The 20,109-nt window shown below is 44.1% G+C and overlaps 1 protein-coding gene and 1 long non-coding RNA gene across 3 annotated transcripts in view; both read right to left on the reverse strand.

Moving 5' to 3' along the window:
* Positions 1-20,109, reverse strand: part of LOC142889659 (uncharacterized) — a 250,072-nt gene that overhangs the window by 154,856 nt on the left and 75,107 nt on the right. The gene's annotated exons all lie outside the window — the stretch shown is intronic.
* lrp4 (low density lipoprotein receptor-related protein 4) overlaps positions 1-20,109 on the reverse strand; it is a 94,366-nt gene that overhangs the window by 3,604 nt on the left and 70,653 nt on the right. Inside the window, exons 20-37 of one of the 2 annotated variants that reach the window (XM_076028443.1) lie at positions 19,953-20,109; positions 19,471-19,660; positions 18,918-19,049; positions 17,029-17,169; positions 16,858-16,944; positions 15,643-15,814; positions 15,214-15,376; positions 12,565-12,790; positions 12,064-12,367; positions 10,508-10,726; positions 10,277-10,411; positions 9,208-9,316; positions 8,661-8,805; positions 8,047-8,160; positions 7,824-7,941; positions 4,771-4,841; positions 4,139-4,226; positions 3,853-3,994 (exon numbers count right to left, since the gene is read on the reverse strand). The exon at positions 19,953-20,109 is cut by the window's right edge and continues 45 nt beyond it. In XM_076028443.1, coding sequence (XP_075884558.1) covers positions 3,853-3,994; positions 4,139-4,226; positions 4,771-4,841; positions 7,824-7,941; positions 8,047-8,160; positions 8,661-8,805; positions 9,208-9,316; positions 10,277-10,411; positions 10,508-10,726; positions 12,064-12,367; positions 12,565-12,790; positions 15,214-15,376; positions 15,643-15,814; positions 16,858-16,944; positions 17,029-17,169; positions 18,918-19,049; positions 19,471-19,660; positions 19,953-20,109 — 2,713 coding nt within the window. Of the gene's footprint in view, positions 1-3,852; positions 3,995-4,138; positions 4,227-4,770; positions 4,842-7,804; positions 7,942-8,046; positions 8,161-8,660; positions 8,806-9,207; positions 9,317-10,276; positions 10,412-10,507; positions 10,727-12,063; positions 12,368-12,564; positions 12,791-15,213; positions 15,377-15,642; positions 15,815-16,857; positions 16,945-17,028; positions 17,170-18,917; positions 19,050-19,470; positions 19,661-19,952 lie in introns of those variants that run through there. The other variant, XM_076028442.1, reaches the window with a different exon arrangement.

The raw sequence follows: 20,109 nt of genomic DNA on the forward strand, positions 1-20,109 counted from the left end.
CTGACCTCTTCAGTCGCCATCTTGACAATATTAGCCACAACCTATAGGATAGCTTCTCAATCCACTCTCACCTAACCTCCACCATTCCGTCATCCGTCTTGCCACAGGTTCTCCATTAACATCTCAACACTGTAACCAGTATGATGGGGTGTACTGTTGGACTGTGACGTGGTAGACTGGTGGACTCCCTCCCCACCAGCTGGCTCTGCCACCGGCTTCAGCTCATTTACAAAACATTGCTTGGAGAAACACCTCTGTACCTCTCCTCCCTGCTGCTCCTAAATCCTGGCCTCTACCTGAGGTCCAGTAAACTCATCAGACTCACCATCACCACGGTCCGCACCAGCCTCAGTCCCATCACTAACTGACCTGTTCATTATTTTTCACTGTCATTGTTGAATTGCACTTATTTATTAACTGTTGATTTTGTGAAATGTATAACCTTGCTCTTACTCATTATTATTAGTAGTAATATCTTGATACATATTTATCATTTATCTAATGTTATGTTTGCTTCTTTTGAGGGATGACTGCACACCAACACAGCAACACACCCACATGCAAAGAATGAATGTATGTATGTATGTATGTATGTATGTATGTATATATATATATATATATATATGTATATATATATATATATATATATATATATATATATATATATATATATATATATATATATATATATATACATATATATATATATATATATATATATATATATATATACATATGTATATATGTATATACACATATATATACATATATATATATACATGTATATATATACACATATATATGTATATGTATATTTATCATTTATCTAATGTTATGTTTGCTTCTTTTGAGGGATGACTGCACACCAACACAGCAACACACCCACATGCAAAGAATGTATACATATATATATATACATGTATATATATACACATATATATGTATATGTATATTTATCATTTATCTAATGTTATGTTTGCTTCTTTTGAGGGATGACTGCACACCAACACAGCAACACACCCACATGCAAAGAATGTATACATATATAGATATATATATATATATATATATATGTATATACACATATATATACATATATATATATACATGTATATATATACACATATATATGTATATGTATATATATATATATGTATATATGTATATATATATATGTATATATGTATATATATATATATATATATATATATACATATATATACATGTATATATATATACACATATATATACGTGTATATATACACATATATATATATATACACTATATGTGTATATATATATATATATATATATACAGACAAACACAAATATATATATATTAGCGATTAATCGCAGAATCTTCATAGCTAGCAGCAATTAATCGCCGTTTGAATTTCATGTCTAATATTCTGTTATTTTGCATATCAAGGCAGTTTTAACCATCTTAATATAAAGCATTTCTTACCAGAAATCGGCCAGAGCGGCAGACTACGTATTAGTAAAAGGGACAAAAAGGCTTACGGGCGGGTTCAAGCCGGATGCGGCAGCGTTGCGCCCATGAAAATTACGCGCAAGCCGCAGCCCTCCTGTTCACACTAGACGCACATTTCTCTGCGATGGTCGACAAGCGCTTCTGCTGTGTTGTTTACTCCCATTCAGTGCTATTTTCTTTCATCAAGATCAATTTCACATCGTCCATCTTGACTTGACAACAACTCCTCCCTGCCTCTCTCTCGCTCCTCTCCTGTTTGTTTGTATGATCAGACACCAAAACGCCGGCCTCGGAGGTGCACGCCGCTTCGTGTCTGGTCGAACCGACACCATCGGTTAACCGGCGAAAGGAAGCGGGCTCCATTCTGCTGCGCTTCACGGCACTTCCACTTCCAGTGTGAACACGGGCCTTACGTTTGAAATGTGAATTTAAAAAAATGAATGCATTAAATAATACGTTATTAATGCGTTAACACTGAAACACACATGTGTGTACATATATATGTATATGTATATATATATATGGCAGAAGAATATTTCAATATTTAAATACGGACACAGTCACACTCCTGACCCCCCTGCAAGTCAGCTGGACGTGAACTGGATGCAGATATATTGTTATTATTATTTAGATCATTATTATTATTATTATTATTACTGAAGTGAAAAATGTTGTAATGTATGCCGACTGTTTGAAGTCCCATTTTCATAAATACAAAAAACTAATAAATATTAATATATATATACATATATTCTAATAATATAAAAAATAAAATGACTAAAGTGAACCCGAAAAAAATAATCATGTCAATACCCTCGGTTTAGAAAGAGCAAAAACTAAATTAAATTAAAAACTAAAATCCTGGTTCCAGCTGCATGAATTATACTTATACAGTTAAGTAAACCTATATTATACTTCATCATACATGAATTATATTTAAATGCATACTTACCTTATACTTTATTGAGCCTAAAACATTATTGCATTATTATGCTTATACATTTAAGTATACTTATATTATACTTCATTATACATTAGTTATACTTAAACGTAGACTTGTATTATACTACTGTATATTATGCATGAATTATACTCATAAATTTAAGCAAACCCGTATTATACTTCATCATAAATAAACTATAGACTTGTAGATTGATGCTACAAAGTTGTCAGAGTTGCAACACAGTAAACATGCAGCGAGGAGGTGAGGAGGTGGGTGGGCGGAGCTGACCTCTGACCTTTGAGTTGGACAGGCAGGTCAAAAGATAAAGGGAGAGAGGGAGTTGTAGGGATGAGAGAGCTGCAGTGGGAACAGAGAGAGAGAGAGAGAGAGAGAGGCGAGGCATGACAAAAAGATGAGTTGTGATGAAATAAAAACAACAAAAGAACAGAAAATTAATCTCAAGAAACTCAGAATTGACTATGCATATTTTTCACCCAGAGGTGGGAAGAAACCAAGCACAAATACTTGGTGACTGTACTAGAGTAGATTGTTCAGGTATCTTTACTTTACTTGAGTTTTTTTTTTTTTTTTTTTTTTTTTTACCGCTTTTTACTTTGATTCCCTACATTTGTACACAAATACCTGTACTTTTTATTACTTCTTACATTGAAAATAACATGATGGTTACTTTTGTGTTTAAAAGTATTTCAATGAGGCAATGTGTGTCATATTAATGATGTCCTTTGTAATTAATTAATTGTAATTAATCGTATTTTAAATTGCATATCAATATTTGAGTGAGCGACAGTGGTGGGAAATAACTCACTAAAAGTTATTCATTTATTTTATTTTATTTTTAGCTATTTATACTTTAATTGAGTATTTTCTTTTTTCTGACGACTTTTTACTTTGACCCCCTACATTTGTACACAGATACCTGTACTTTCTACTGCTCACAAAAAACAACTTTTGTATTTAAAAGTATTTGAGTATTTAAAACCATTTCTGTTCAAAGTCACTGATTTTTGATTCTTGTAATTGCTGCTTCGAGGACGATATTTTAGAGACAGCAGATGATTTTAGAGGACCTCGGCTTTGGGGTCAAAGGAGTAGAAAATAACACTGATTATTGTTATTAACAGTGTAAACGCCCCATAATGTCTCAAGGGTGACAACTATGACTGATTACAGTTTGGTTGAGCTGCAGCTGGAAGAGAAAAAATATATATATATAATATATAGGTGATCATCAAGACCTCTGACCTCTGGTCACTTCAGTCCCATTTATTCTGTCACAACATTTGACTTTTTTACTTCAGTACTTTTCAGAACCTGCACTTTGCTACTTTGACTTGAGTATTTTTTGGTAAAGCAGGTACTCGTACTTCACTCCAGTACAGACTGTGGGTACTTCTACCTCTTTCTTGTAGCGCAGCTGGTTGTAGATGGGCGGCCTCTGCGAGGCCTCGATCTTCACCTCCTGCGTGGACGTGCGGTACGACGGGTTGCTGTAGGTCAGGTTGCTCAGGCCCGGGTCTGCAAACTTGGACTTCTTGTGTCTGTTCAACACAAAAAACAACAGAGGTCATATATACATATGAATTGCGTGGAAACACATATATACATATGCAATGTCCCGTTTCCATCTCTTCGTGAGTTTGATCGATTAAATGAATCAATCATTCCTCCGCTGCATGACTCACCTGTAGATGATGAGGGCGGCAATCAGGACGAGGATGGCTAGGATACTCAGGACTCCACCAATCACGTAGCTGACGTGAAGGCCTCCCCCTTCGATGACACGGAAACCAGCAGCCACATTTAGCATTGTTAGCATCTTTAGCATTCCATTGAAACGTTCGTCCTATCACTGAGATTTAGACACAGACATGGACACGTCGTGGCCTGAGGCCAATACGAATACAGCCTCGCTATCCGACACCAGTCTGCCAGCTAGCTAGCATTTTACCTGCAGCGCTGCCGCCGTGGCTGCCGCTACGTGGGGATAAAGTCAGCTGGATGTGAACTGGATGCAGATATATTTTTATTATATTACTGAACTGTGAAATGTTGGAAGAAGAAAGACAGTGGTAGTTTGCGTAATTTCTTTCTCTTTTGGGATCAATAAACTACATCTATTCTATTTTATCCTATTGTATTCTATTCCATGTGTGGAGACAATGTGAAGTCCCATATTAATAAATATGAAGTATAGAAAATATAGTCCCTATAAATACTGATACATGTAGTGTCATAATATAAAAATTGTGGGACCATCTCTTTAAGAGCACTCTACGTTTAAATAAAGAGTGGAAAAGAGTTGAATGTTTATTACCGTGAGGAGCCGTCACCACGCTGTTCAAGCAGTCGTCCCGTCCTTCACCAGCAGGGGCTGTGTTGGTGCAGCTGAGGAAAACACACAAGCACAAACACACAAACAAAGAACTCAATCAATCAACTTAAACTCAACAAACGTTGGTTTCAGCCGTTAAGAGTTGATGATTTTGTGCGTCAATGGTTAAAAAAACCTTCTTGTGCGTCTCCGCTTTGCTTGTTAGATTAGATTTGATTTGATTCGATTTGATTAGATTAGATTAGACACAACTTTATTGATCCTTCCAGTCAGTGTCATTCACCCATTGTGGTAGGAGACTCTGCAGGAGACAAGCCCTCCACCTCATAGGACCTCTCGGTTGCGAAGGTGTCTGCACTGCTGTCCAAGTCGCTCATCATTAGCTTCTTAGCTTAGCTAGTAGAGTATCGCTGCGCTGCACTCCCTGCCACTGATTTTTTTTTCTTCCTTGTGTGTGTAGCGGGGAAGGCAGGGATAGAGGGTAGGGTGGTGGCTTAGTGCTGGACTAGAGCCCCGCCAGGGGGTGTACTTACACTTTAAAGTTTCATGTTTTCATCTGATAATTTTCAGTTTTTTTTTTAAGAAAGTTGCACATTTTAACAAGATAATTTTACATGAAGATTTTCACATTTTTACAAGACTATCAGGCCATTTCATTCGTTTCATGCCAAAATGTGCAAATGACCACAGAAAAGTGACACTAAACCCATTTTTTCCCAGTATGGCAGCAATACGCAGTACTAAAGTAATGATAGAGGGTTACACTGGCGGTTTGATATTTATTTTTATTTAATTTCACCAAAACGCTGGGTGGATTTATTTTTCACACTATTCAGATCTTTCTCATCTGCCTGTCGAATTTCTAATTGGAGCTCTCTGTGTGAACGTGCTGAGGGGGCGGGGCTGTCATGAGAAGTTGCTGCACCTGCGTGTTTTGGTCAGAGACTGACTGAACACGTCTGCAGGTAAGATGTGGGGAAGCTTCTCTCACGCTAAACATTGATGGTTATTGTATTTATGAGGCTGTTGCTAAATGGAGCCAGCTCGGATTGTGTCGGGGTGTTTCTGGGAGTGTTTTCCGTCTTTTAATTGCCACATGTGTGTGTAAAATGTGACTCGTAGGCGACCTTTGCAAGAATCGTTAATTAGCATTAGCTTGCTCTAAGGTTTGGATTAGCCGTGAGCCAACTCGTACTCTGTTTGGTATGTGACATCTTTTTCATTCTCTTCAATAGAAGTGTCGACAGCCTCCTCATACAGTTTCTGCTGTGTGTTCACTGTTTAATATGTGGGGTTATTGTTTCCATGTGGAACAGTTAAATGTTTATTTATTTTATATATGTGGATTTAATATTTTTGAAGTGGTATTTTTGTATTTTGTATATGTGCTGTATTATTTTCTTATGGCCTGTATTACTTTGAGTGAGAGACTGACTGAACGTGTCTGCAGAAGTGTCGACCGCCTCCTCATGCACACCACTTAAAGTTTCTGCCGTGTTTTTGTTCGTGACAGACCAGTAAAAGAAGTGCCAGTGCCTTCAGCCAGCTTCCCTGTTTCATTCCCGCACAACACAGCTCAGAGACATACAGGGCCAGATCTACACAGGTTGCATAAACATTTAGAAATACCGTATTTTCCGCACTATAAGGCGCATTATAAGGCGCATTAAGGTGCATTAAGCGCATTAAGCGAAACAAAAGAATCAGAGATAAGTCCGTCAGACTTTATTAACTGCGTTCACAGTAACTCTAAAACTTGTTTGTAACAAATAAAAAACAGAATGATACCGCTAGAAATATGTTACCAACGCGAGTTGAAATCCACCGGAGGTTCTCTACCACGGTTCGGAAGGTGTTCGATTACGTTCCATCAGTGCTTGATTCTACAGCACCGCCGGACTCCTGAACACTGTCTCACTTCATCTACGCGATAGAGCGACCGCGTTGACGCTCTGCTCACGCTCCAGCACCCTCCCACACAGGACGCGTTTTACGAGCAGAGCGTCTCGATCGGTTCACGCGAGGATTGCAAGATCGCGCGACAACCCAGGTAGTTTTCGCGTGTTTTTAAAGAAAACAACAATGAAACAAAACATCGATACTTCGAGACACTGTTGGGACAGTGTCTCGAAGTATCGATGTGTGTAAAAAGAAAAAAAATAATAACGCGAACTGCTGGCATCATGCAAAATGCAGGTATTTAAAGTATAGATGCATTTTGTTCATCATAGTTTGAGATTCAAAGTGAAATCGTTTTTTGTTTGACGGCCGACCTGAGCAGCGTTGAAGCCGATGCGTCACGTTGATGTTTCACAGTAAAGTACAGCACATATAAATACAAAATCCAGCACATTGCGTGATATGATGAAAATCAACCCGATCCACCGTGTTTTTACACCATTGACTTCCTGTCTGAACGATCCCACCTGCTACGATTGACTGAGGGACGCGGCAAGCGTCAAAGAATAAATTCTGGCGTTCTTTTCCAGCGGCTCGCGTTTTACTGCTTCTGGGCCGCTTCTGAAACGCGGCCGCTCTGCGCCTGGTGTGAACTTGCTCATTGACTTTAGTGGCCGCATTTCACTGCGTCGACGCGGACGCTCTGCTGACGCTCTGCAAACGCTTCTGGTGTAAAACAGGGGTTATGTATTACTCCGCGATAGCCGTAATGCTGCGAGCGGTGCGGCTTTGTAATTTACGTAAGTCGTACTACGGTAAAACACTTTGACAGAGCGCCGTGTACCTCTCAAAATCGCTTCGACGTCAGCAAGCACAACCAGAATCAATCCATATATAAGGCGCTCCGGATTATAAGGCGCACTGTCGGTTTTTTGAAAAAAAACAAGACTTTTAAGTGCGCCTTATAGTGCGGAAAATACGGTATGTAAAATATCATCATGTACAGACGTTTTAATAAAGCCTGAACATCCTTTCCATCAAAAACCCATGACAACATTCACAGTGACACATCATAGCAAATAATAAATAAATAAATAAATAAATAGTAACAAGAGAACAAACAAGTAGAATCCTACTTGACTGAGGATGGTCGGTGTGGAGGTTCAGTGGGAACAGAGGGGCTGCTGCTGCCGCTGCTGCTGCCGCTGCTGCTGCTGCTGCTGCTGCTGGGAACTGTGGGCATGTAGCCTGAAACTGACACACACACACACACACACACAGGTTTTACAAGCCTGACTAGCAGTGGGAGGTGGGCTGACTAGACGGTCAGAGGTTTGGTGCCCCCTGGTGGACACTGACTGGTGGAGCAGGGTCGGCCGTCGGGCTGGTCGGGGCAGCTGCACACTAGGCTGCTGGTCCTGGAGAAGCACAGATGAGTGCAGCCACCGTTGTTGACCGCACACAGGTTGGTGCCTACACACACACACACACACACACACACACACACACAGCTCAATGATGAAACATTTTCCCATGATAATTTTTACATTATTACATGACATGATCATGTTATTTCTTAAAAGTTTGCCATTCTTCTGAGATAATTTTGATAATATTTCATGAAAACATCCCATTATTTTGTGAAAGTTTCACATTTTAACAAGATCATTTTCATGTTACTGCATGAAACCATCATGTTATTTTGTGAAAATGTGAATTTTTTACACAATACATTTCATGTTTTTTACGTGATAATTTTACGTTATTACATGAAACCATCACATGATTTTGTGAAAGTTTGACATTTTTATGTCAAAGAGAGAGAAAACCAGCTGATCCCTCCAGTAGGAAGAAACCAGAAGCCATTGGCTTTGACCAGAATCTGTGGATAAAGGCTAAACTCTAACACCCTCCGTTTGGAAACTTCCAGTCTTGGCAAGGAGGATGTCCGGTGAGCCCAACCCCCACCTCACCTGTCTGCCTATTGGGTGACACCACGATGATGTCCATCAGACCCTCCACGTTGGCCAGCACTGTCTCCTTGCTCCGCCCAGTGTGCTTGTCCACCCGCTGGATGGACTTGGTCTGCCAGTCAGTCCAGTAGATCCAGCGGTCGGACTGGGAGAGTTGGGAGAGAGAGGTTAGAGGGAATGGGGGGGGCTGGGTGGGGTGGGGTGGGATTATGGGGGAGAGAAGGAAGAGGGAGAAATAGGGGGGGAAGAGAAGGAGGAGGTGGAGGGAAAAAGAGGAGGAAGAGGAAGGGGAGGATGAGAAAGGGGAGGAGGAGGAGAAGATAAAAAACAGACAAGGAGGAGGGCGGAGGGGGAGAGAAGGAAAAATGAGGGTCAGAGTGGAAGAAGAAGAAGATGATGATAAAGAAGAAGAAATGAAATGATGGTTGAGCTGGAGGGACACGGGTCATATGACCAAGTGATGGAGGAGGACAGTGGAGGAGGCTGAGGGTGGGTGAGGGGGGCGGAGTCCGGGAGGAAGGAGGAGTGGGGGTGGGGTGTGGGGTACCTGGGTGAGAGCGAAAGGGTGGGACACGGGGCTGACGAGGATCTGACGCAGCTTCCCGTTGAGGTCGGAGCTCTCGATCCGGTCCAGGTGGGCATCCACCCAGAAGATCCTGGAGAGAGAGAGAGGTCAGGTCACGGTCAAGGTCATATCATCTGTTCTCATCTGACCTGATCTCCACTGATCTAACCTGATCTGATCTAATCTACTCTACTCTAATTCAAGAGACAGAAGGTGCTGACAACCTCCTGCAGGCTCCAGATGGCAAAGTCACACATCTAATCTAGTCTAATCCTAATCCTAATCTAACATAATTTTGCCTGATCTAATCTAAACCTAATATGATTTTACCTAATCTAATCTGACAAGATCTGATAACCAGATCCAATGAAATGACCAATTTGTTGGTGGGACACAATAAATTCCAATTTCATCTAGTCCAAACCAATCAAAGGTACATATTCCAGGCCAGTCTGACATTTTATAATCTAATCCCATCTACTCCCGTCTTGTCTAATCCCTTTGATGTCATTTTATATTACTTACACACGTCCAGTCTAATAGTTCAATTGTGTTCATTATGTCTTGACATAATTGACGCAAAAAAGAGAAAGCAAAGAAGAGACAGTCACCGGAGAGGTTGAGGGAACGTAAAAGAGAATATGAAAAGAAAAGGGAGAGAACCTTCCAGCCCCTGTGGCGCTGGAATTGGCTGGTTTACTGTGAACTGTGCAGATCAAAGCAGTAAGTTAGAGAAAAGTTAAGGTGTGTGAACACAACGTGTTGACACATACGCATTGCTGTATAACTACGGAGAAAATAACGTCGTCATAAGGACAGTCTCACTTCTCACTCTGCAAGCACGCGTGTCCCATTTGTGACAAAGTTCATCTACGTTTTAATTATTATTTCTATTATGTTATTATTAATATCTTAGAATTATTATGATACAGTTACTTTGATAGGTAATCATCCTCGTCCTCGTCCTCCTGCTGCCGACAGTTCAGGGAACAAAACCTGGAGGAACCTGGAGTTGAACTCTGGACCCTGGAGGTGCAACTCTCCGACTGACCTGCGGGTGTCGTAGTCCAGCGTGAGTCCGTTGGGCCAGCCCAGGTCGGTGTTGATGAGGACCTTCCGCTCCGACCCGTCCAGGTGAGAGCGCTCGATCTTGGCGATGTTCCCCCAATCGGTCCAGAACAGGAAACTAGAGGAGGAGAAGATTACTGGAGTCAAGGGACACTTTTGGAAATTTTGGGAGACTTTGGGCGAGATCGAGTAACTCTACGAATCTTCTGCTCACCCTTTGCTTGGGAAGACTGCGATGGCTCTTGGCTCGTCCAAGCTGTTGTTGACCAGAACTTTGCGGCAGCTGCCGTCCAGACGCGCCACCTCAATGGTGTTGCGGCCGGTGTCGGTCCAGTACATATTCCTGGACACCCAGTCCACCGCCAGGCCATCAGTGGTCTTCAGACCCTGGCTCACCACTGTCTCCATCCCACTGCCATCCAGGTTGGCACGCCTGGAGGAGGAGGAGGAGGAGAAGAAGGAGATGATGAAGGAGGAGGAAGAGGAGAAAGGAGAAGAAGGAGGAGAAAAGCAGGAGAAGAAGGAGAAGGGGGAGGAGGAAGAGGATGACGAAAGAGAATAAGGACGAGAAAAGTAGGAAAAGATGGAGGAGGAAAAGAAGAATTTAAAATGTAGTAAATGACAATACAGACGTTGAAAATCTACAATGGTCACTGAGACTGAGGGGCTGTTTACACAAATAGGGGATTCAATGAAACCGCACTAATATTGCGGTTCAGCCTTGCGTTCACACAAAGCCGGCGTTTTCACTAAAAAACGCACAGACCGAAAGCGCACTTTTTCAAAAACCCTCCTCAGGGTGGATTTTTTTGAAAACGCTGCCTGGCCAGATTCATGTAAACGCCAAAAACGATCATTTTGGCAACGCTGATGTCACACCTCTAAACCACACCCTCTGCCTTGCAACCTGAGCTGCCGTGAGGTGCAGACGACCACTTGTAACAACAACATCCACGTTGAGCAGCGGACTTGTTACCGCAGACAATAGTGAACAATAACACACGGTGCTCATGGATCTATCGTGCATTGTGTGCAAAGTGAAAATAAACACAAAGAAACCGATTTGCAAACCTCCAGTTTTACTTTTTATTTATTTTCTTTTGGGTCAGCGGACTGGGACACTGAAGCAGGAAACCTAAATGACAGCAATTGTTAGCGAACTTTTACTGGCACAACTCCCAGTCAACCTTAACTTGTACCTTTCAAGCCTTTGAGTTCTAAAGTAACTCGAAGCAGAAGTTCAACTCTGTTGTTTATCCGTGCCGTCTTTTCATGAGTGAGCTTTCTTTCTGTTCTCTGTGGCGCTTGTTTTTAGCGAGCTCCTGCTTCTTTAAACACGGCGTGCTTCAGGTGTTCTTCTTTTTCCGCCTTCAGGGAGTAAACTCGCGGTGCCACACCAGGTCGGGCAAAGGTACTACATCGTTTTCAGTCGTTTACAGCGTATGGATACAGCTTTGTGTAAACTTGTTTTTTTTCCGAATTCGGTTTTGAAAACTGTGCATTTTCAGTGAATCCCTGGATTTGTGTAAACGGCCCCTCAGTGTGTGTGTGTGTGTGTGTCCAGGTGTGAGTGTCCAAATGTCTCCAGGTGTGTGTCCAGGTGCCCCACCCCACCCACCTGATAACGTCCAGCGTGATGTTGGTGTGTGTGTGTCCAGGTGTGTCTCCAAAGATGACTTTCCAGGTGTGTCAGGTGTGTGTCCACCCAGCTGATGATGCCCATCGTGATGTCAGTGTAGTGTGTGTGTGTGTCCAGGTGTCTGCACCCACCTGATGACGTCCAGCGTGACGTCAGTGTAGTACACCTTCCCGTCCACGCTGTCATAGTCCAGTGAGATGACATTGTGCAGCTGCGGGACGTCCAGATGGACGTCGGTGCGGTCATCTGTGTCCAGGGAGATGCGCCGTAGGCTGACCCGATTGGAGAAGAGCAGGTACGACTCGGGCCGTTGCTCGCAGGAGAACCCGTCTGCCTTCAGGAGCACCCCGGTAGGACAAGCGCAGGAGGTCCCGTCCGGCCGCGGCAGGCACAGGTGAGAGCACCCCCCATTGGTGGGACCACACCTGTCTGGCCCTGGGGGGGAGAGAGGGAGGGAGAGAAGGAGAGAGACAGTCGGTCAGAGAATCAGACAGTCAGTCAGTCAGTGAATCAGCAAATCAGACAGTCAGTCAGTGAGTCAGTCAGTGAATCAGTGTGACGCTCCCCCTGCAGTGTGACGCTCCCCCTGCAGTGCAGTGCGAGACCCCCCACCCAACCCCGGTGCCACTGACCCAGGGGGCGCTCTCGGTCCACGGCCTGGATGTCCATGAGTCCGGGCAGGTTGGCCCGCACCGTGATGCCTTCACTGCCTGAGGTCTTGTCAGCCCTGTGGACGCTGCGGCTCTGCCAGTCGGTCCAGTAGATGTGGGGGCCCAGCAGGGTGAGACCGTAGGGGTGCTGCACCGGGGCCACCAGGGTGCGCCGCTGCTGGCCATCCAGGTCCGACACCTCGATACGCTGGGGGAGGCAAAAAATGCAATCGCAAATCTTCAATACGATTCTGGATTGATTCATGAAATTTGAAAATGGATTCTAATTAACGTTTCTCTGTGTGTGGCCCTGACAGGCTTCCATAGACAGCTAGTGTGGAGTGGAGTGAAGGAGTGAAGAAGTGGAGGAGTAGAGAAGTGAAGGAGTGGAGCGGTGAATGAGTGAAGTGAAGAAGTGGAGGGGTAAAGTGGCGGAATGGAGGAGTGAAGGAGTGGAGTGAAAATTTCCTACAGTTCAACCAGGACGAAACAGAGGTTTCAGTCATTGGTCCTGAAGGCAAGGGAGAGAAGCTTTTTTTACGTGCAAAAAAATTAACCAATTTTTCAATGGTCTCTGCACTAAGACCGCAATAACGCCCTCTGGGAACGTCACCCAGTTATGAGACAAGAACCCACGTGTTTGGGTCGTCCACCTCTACATCTCATACACTCTAATTTCTTAAATTTTGACAAACAGGAAGTGAGTTATTTCCACTTTTTTGAAGACTCGTCAAAATCAACGTTTGGGGACTACTGGGTCTTTCCTCGCCGCTTATGAAAACACAGTGGTTCTGATTGATTAAAAAAAAAGACATCTTCAGCATCCCCAGAACCTCAGCATGCCAATGATGTTTTTTTCAGTTTTTGACGCAGAAATAAGATAGTGACATTAATTTGTTGTCTCATTTTCCGACTGTCTTGTCTCTGAGGGTGCAGCTGGGATCGTTGGATGGGTCGTTGAGGACCACTCACACACACACACAGAGCGTGTTTACAGTGGCTCGCCTTGCCTCGCCTCTGTACGGTGTTAGAGTGTTTGCACTGGCCGCTACACGTTTGTAGGGGGCGCCATTTTAGTACCTCTATCCATGTCTGGTACATTTGACCGTGAATACAAGTAGCTATTATTGATGTTGTACGAATACATTTATATGTGTAGACATTTTTTGAACGCAGCTATTTCAATACATGTCTTTTTTGTCTTTTGGGGAGGGGCAGGCAAACCGGGAATGCCCTCGACATCGCAAGTGTGTTCAACCATATTCGCGAAAACGACGAGCGGCAAATGGCGCAGCGCTCGGAACAAATCCAGTTGCTCCTGCGTGAGGCACGGCAACCTAGGGAATCCGAGGAGGCCTTGAGGCGGGAGGAAATATGGATTCGTCGAGAGGACGTGGCTCCTCGCCGCGAGGAAGCCTCGAGCACCGCGGCATTCAACAACACCTTCCTTGGCTCGCTAGGGCAGCTCATACAGGCTATTTCAAATAAGTAGGAGGCTCTATGTTGGGCGTGTTTACAGTCTGTTTTTCTATTCTTTAATAAATGCTATTTTCCCATTATATCTGTCTCGTGTTTACTTTTGGTGAAAATATAAAGGTTGAAGTACACATTTGCTCTCCCAGAAAACGAAACAATAAATTATAAATCTTGCCTGCATAAATGATCAACTGTGACTTCAGTGAGGAAAACTGTTCTTTCTTTAAGAGAAAAGCAACCACAGACCGAGCAGCAGGTATGAAACAACCTCCACTTTGTCCACTGCTGCGCTGTTGTGTGTCATACAGAAATGATGCTGACGAAAACATTGTCCCACTTTACCGCATCGACTCCGCCCATGGTCTCGTGATCACAGAGCCAATGAAAACACAATTGTACCGAGGCGTGGCGTACCGTGGCGAGGCACTGTAAACACGCATATATGGACGCTTGACACCTCTGACTAGAGAAAACGGGGGATTAGAGAAAGGAGGGGTAGCTCTGTTACGGCCAAACTTAAACCAATGATGTAACCTGCAGAGCCAAAAACAGCTTAAACTAATGATAATAATAAAAAGTATTGAGTATAAATTTTTTTTTGTGGTTTGTTGGGTGAGGTAGTCACGACGAGCGGACTCAGCCTCATCAACCCTGCCTGCAGGTTTTACTTATTTTATCTTTAAATCACTGACTGTTTCTGGGCTAGGGGTGGGGGTTGATAACCTGTATATGTTTGGGAGGAGGGGGTAGATTCTGTTTTTAATCTTTATTTTTATTTTACTTTTAATTGTTGTCAAGCACCATGGGTTGCATTTTACCCATGAAAGGTGCTATACAAATAAAGTTTGGTTTGATTTGATTTGAAGGGTTGAAGGAGTGAAGGGAAGGAGCGCAAGAGTGAAGTAGTAGAGGAGTGGAGCAGTGGAGGAGTGGAGGAGTAGAGGAGTGAAGTGGAGGAATGGAGGAGTAGAGGAGTGAAGTGGAGGAATGGAGGAGTGAAGCACGGCAGGGGTGAAGGAGTGGGGGAGTGGAGGAATGAGGGGGGTAGAGGAGTGAGGTGGAAGAGTGGAGGAGTGAAGTGAAGAAGTGGTGGAGTGGAGAAGTGGAGCAGTGAAGAAGTGGAGGAAAGGAGGAGTGAGGGGTGACCCTGCTGACCTCAGTGTGGGCGTCGGCCCACAGCAGCTGGGCTCCGGCAGTGTCGATGGCCAGTCCATTGGGCCAGCCCAGGTTGTCTCGGATCAGAACCACCCGACCAGAACCGTCCATGGCTGAGCGCTCCAGCTTGGCCTGCTCTCCCCAGTCCGTCCAGTAGAGGTAGCTGGAGACACAACAGGACTTCTGTCTTCAGAGAATCAACCAGTGGAACCAGTGGACCAGTTGAACCAGTTGAACCAGTTAATAACTGTGGAACTACTGGAACCAGTGGAACAAGTGAAAATAGTTGACCAGTTGGACTCTGATATTGCTGCTGTCTTTACTGCTGCTGCTGCTGCTGCTGCTGTTTCTGCTGCTGCTCCTGTTATTGGTGCTGCTGCTACTGCTGCTACTGTTACTGCTGCTGTCACTGCTACTTCAGCTGCTCACCCCATCTGGTGGTAGAGGGCGATGGCCCGGGGGCTGTCCAGGTTCCTCCAAACCAGAACCTTCCTCATGGAGCCGTCCAGGTTGGCCACCTCGATCCGGTTGGTTCCGGTGTCGGTCCAGAAAATCTTTTGGCCCTCGGCGTCCACGGCCAGACCGTCAGTGGTCACCAGGCCTGAGGGAGCCGGAGGAGAAGCAGCAGAGTGAGGAAGGAGGGCGCTTGTGTGTGCTGTTATTTTGTGCCACACACTCGCACCTCCAGTACCTAGTGAAACATTTATTTAGTCACAAACACAGATGCACACACGTGTGCTCGGCACAGTGAGGACCCTGAGGAAGTTCATGAGTACAGAGGCATTTCTAGGCATAGACAACCTGGGTGGTTGTGTGATGCAGCCCCTGGTGGAGGGGGCCAAGAAAACCCCTTCACTGTTTTTTACTTCTTAATTTCTTCTTCTCAACACACACACACACACACACACACACACACACACACACACACACACACACACAGTACATGTATATATACATATGTACATATGTATATATACATATGTACATATATATATATATATATATATATATATATACATATACGTACGTACATATATATATATATACGTATACGTACATACATATATATATGTATACGTATATATATACACGCACACACACACACACACACACACATATATATATATATGTATGTGAATGGAAAACATATGCATGCATCGAAGGCCATGGTTCTCGACCAGAAAAAGGTGGCTTGATCTCTCCGAGTCGGTGGAGAGACCCTGCCTCAGTTGGAGGAGTTCAAGCATCTCGAGTTTTTTGTTCACGAGTGAGGGAAAGATGGACCACGAGATTGAGCGTGCTCCATCCTCCCCCCCCCTCCAGTCCCCAGGCCCGTCGACACGATACAGGTCTGTCATGTGGCCCGTTGCAAAAAATGTTTCCCCCCCTGCACTAGAGGGACTACGTCTCCCGGCTGGCCTGGGAACGCCTTGGGCTCCCACTGGATGAGCTGGAGGAGGTGACTCAGGCCAGGGAAGTCTGGACATCTCTTCTGATACTGTTGCCCCCGCGACCCGACTCCGGATAAGCGGTAGAAGATGGATGGATGAATGAATGGATGGATGGATGGACATATGCATGCAGTAACCTAGATACCCACCAAGATTGAATGAGTGGTGTGTGTGTGTGTGTGTGTGTGTCTACCAGTAGTGATGATGTCCTCCTGCTCCTCCCCGCTGAAATCGGCTCTGCTGATTCTCTTCAGCGTGCTGTCAGACCAGTAGACTTTGCCTGCAGGGGGCACCACAGCACAGCAGCGTCACAACCTTCCGTCGCTGTCTCAGAGCACACGGTCTCAGTGAGGCCATCACAGACCTTCTCGGGGGTCGACCCCGATGGCGATGGTGTTCTTCATGGAGGTGTTGACGGCCAGAACCACGTCGGCGAAGTACGGGATGTCCAGGGAGACCATCCGGATATCAGTCCTGCGAGCAAAGATCAGGAACCTGCTCATGCCTGGGAGGACACAAACAAACACCACATACACACGCACAGAGAAAACACACACACACACACACACACACACACACACACACACACACACACACACACACACACACACACACATAAATAAGACAGAAAAAACACACAGAGAGGTGGATCACAAAGAGGGAGTGTTGGTCTCACACAGAGAAAAGAGGACTTATATAAATAATTGACCTTGTCCACATGGGCTCTCTGACTTTTCCATCAAACCTTTGCATTTTATGTAATGCGAACACAGATTCAATGGATGTCAGACTGAAAGTCAATGACTGACCTCACCCCCGCTGACTGCAGTGAGCACCGTCACATACCTCACTCACTACGTTGGAGTGAAGAGTTATGAATGTTTTTCAATTCAATGATTTCAGAAAAAGAATTCTAGCGTTTCTTGCTTCGGCGGACAACCAAAAAAAAGCAAGCGGCGCTCCGTAAAGGTTATATCAAATATTATTTTATCTGTCCCGAACCTGTCTGGCAGTGGGAGCAGGAACGGCATTACATGCCCTTCCTACCCCCGCGGACTCACGCTGGTGGCCAGAGTAAGAATTGCATGCAAAATCCATATATGCATATTTGACATCCCATTTCCATTCCTTTGTGAGTTTGATCGATTAAATGAATCAATCATCCTCCTCCTATTACAAAAGGACAATGTTTTATCAACTGATTGTAATAATGTTAACGCACAAATGTAAATCCAAGAATATTTTAAGAAAATTTTAATTAGACCAAAACCTTTTAACATCTGACTGAATCTGTGACTGTAACACCAATAGAGTACAACTGGTAGGCTTAGGCCCGCTGCCAGTCTGTGCCAGAACTTCCCACTTCTCAAACATTACCATGAATTATTTGGGATGTCCAAATGATCGGATCGGCATGCCGATTAGCATATTTTATTAGATCGCTGATCTGCCGATCTGCGTTAAATATCCCTCATCGAATGATAATAACAATATTATTATTATTATTATTATTATTATTATTAATAATAATAATAATAATAATAATAATAATAATAATAATAATAATAATGTAACTGACACATTTTATTTTATACCCTATGTGTGTCTTTATATGACTTTTGTTTATTTATTATGTGTAGTTCTACACGTCACCTTTAGAGGTCGCTGTCGTTAAGTGTGTGCAAAGGTAGTATGCTGCAAGATAAGTGTCAAATGAGCACGGACCTTTAAACAAGAACAAGGAGCTAAAAGTTACCAAAGAGAAGAAGACAAGCCTAATTTCTTGTGGTAGCACACAGCCAATGAGGCATGTTTTCGTTTTATATTTGAATTTTGTTTTCTGATACGTTTCCAAGCATTTGACAACCTAACTTGTCTTTATAATTCTTGCTTGTTAATTGTTGTTTTGTCTGTGTGTTTTTCTTTAGTTTTCACAGTGTTGTATCATAATAAATACATCAGTAAGAGGAAACCGCTTGCGTCTGGACATGCTTCAGGGATTTATAAATAATAATAATAATGTATGTATATATATATAATATATATGTACACATATATGCATATATACGTATATTAGATCATGTGACCAGATTTATTTTAAGATCTGAAAAGTCGACCTAATTGTGGTTAAATGGACCACAATTTTTTTTTTTTTTTTCCATTTGTCACTTGTGTGTGTGTGTGTTTTTTTTTCTTTTTTAAAATCATCATCATAATCATTCTTCTAATTACTCCTTCTTCTGTGATTGTTACCAGGTGAGCAGGTCTTCCTGTCCGGCTGCAGGTTGATGCCGGTGGGGCAGGCGCAGCTGGAGCCTCTGGGGGGCGGAGCCAGCAGACACAAGTGGCTGCAGCCCCCGTTGTTGACTGAGCACGGGTTCGACACTGAGGGACACACACACACACACACACACACACACACACAGACAATGCATAGAGAGTCATGTTTCAAGATCATGTTCTCACAACCCCCACCACCCTCCACACAGACACACATACACAGGCCACATTGGTGAGGTGGTTTCAGTTTGGAATGCGGCCCAGAGGCTGCCTGCCCGGCTCAGTTTACCAATCCTCCTGCGTCAGTGCGGGAGAGGGGTGGGAGATTCACACTGTCTGAACGACAACGGATGAATCAAGTGTCGCACGCAGCACAACACAAGACAACAACCTTCTTCTCCTGTTTCTGTCCTGCGGCTGCTGCTGCTTTACTCACAGTTGTTGTGGCAAACCAACAACAACACACACACACACACACACACACACACACACACACACACACACACACACACACACCCAGACTGACCGGTCTGGCGGAGGCGGTGGAACATGTGGATGTCCATAAGGTTCTCCAGGTTCTGGGCTAGCGTGTGGCGGTCCAGACCCGTTAGCTTGTCCGCACTCTGGATGCTCTTGGACTGCCAGTCGGTCCAGTAGAGCCGGTCCTGGTGTACTGTCAGGCCGAAGGGGTGGGGCAACTGGCTGCCAATCAGAACCTGACCACAGAGAGGGGAGGGGATTGAATTGAATTGCGAGTCTTGCAAAAATAAATGGCCAACATTTTCTCTATAAATATGTACATTTTAAAATTCATTCATCAATCATCCATTTTTTTTAATTAAAGAAAGGAAACTGCCCATGAAGCTGTGACCCAATCATAACAGCTATGTGACCCAAAAGTGGGTCAGGCAGGAGTTGAAAAGATGTTAGCCGCAGGATCGCTCCTAGACAGGCTGGCTGTACGACGTGACCAGCAGACGGTCCTGTGAAGTGACCTTTGTCCCCTACCTGTCGACCGGAGCCGTCAAAGTTGCCAAACTCGATGGTTTTAACGCCGGCATCGGCCCAGTAGAGGCGCTGCGTCTCGTAGTCGACGGCCAGGCCATTGGGCCAGGTTAGGTTGGAGGAGACGATGACCCGGCGGTCCAATGCATCCATCCCTGCA

Source organism: Nelusetta ayraudi, unplaced genomic scaffold (assembly GCF_046127955.1).
Source record: "Nelusetta ayraudi isolate G7.1 ecotype Tasmania unplaced genomic scaffold, CSIRO-AGI_Nayr_v1 ptg000023l, whole genome shotgun sequence".
Classification (NCBI taxonomy): Eukaryota; Metazoa; Chordata; class Actinopteri; order Tetraodontiformes; family Monacanthidae; genus Nelusetta; species Nelusetta ayraudi.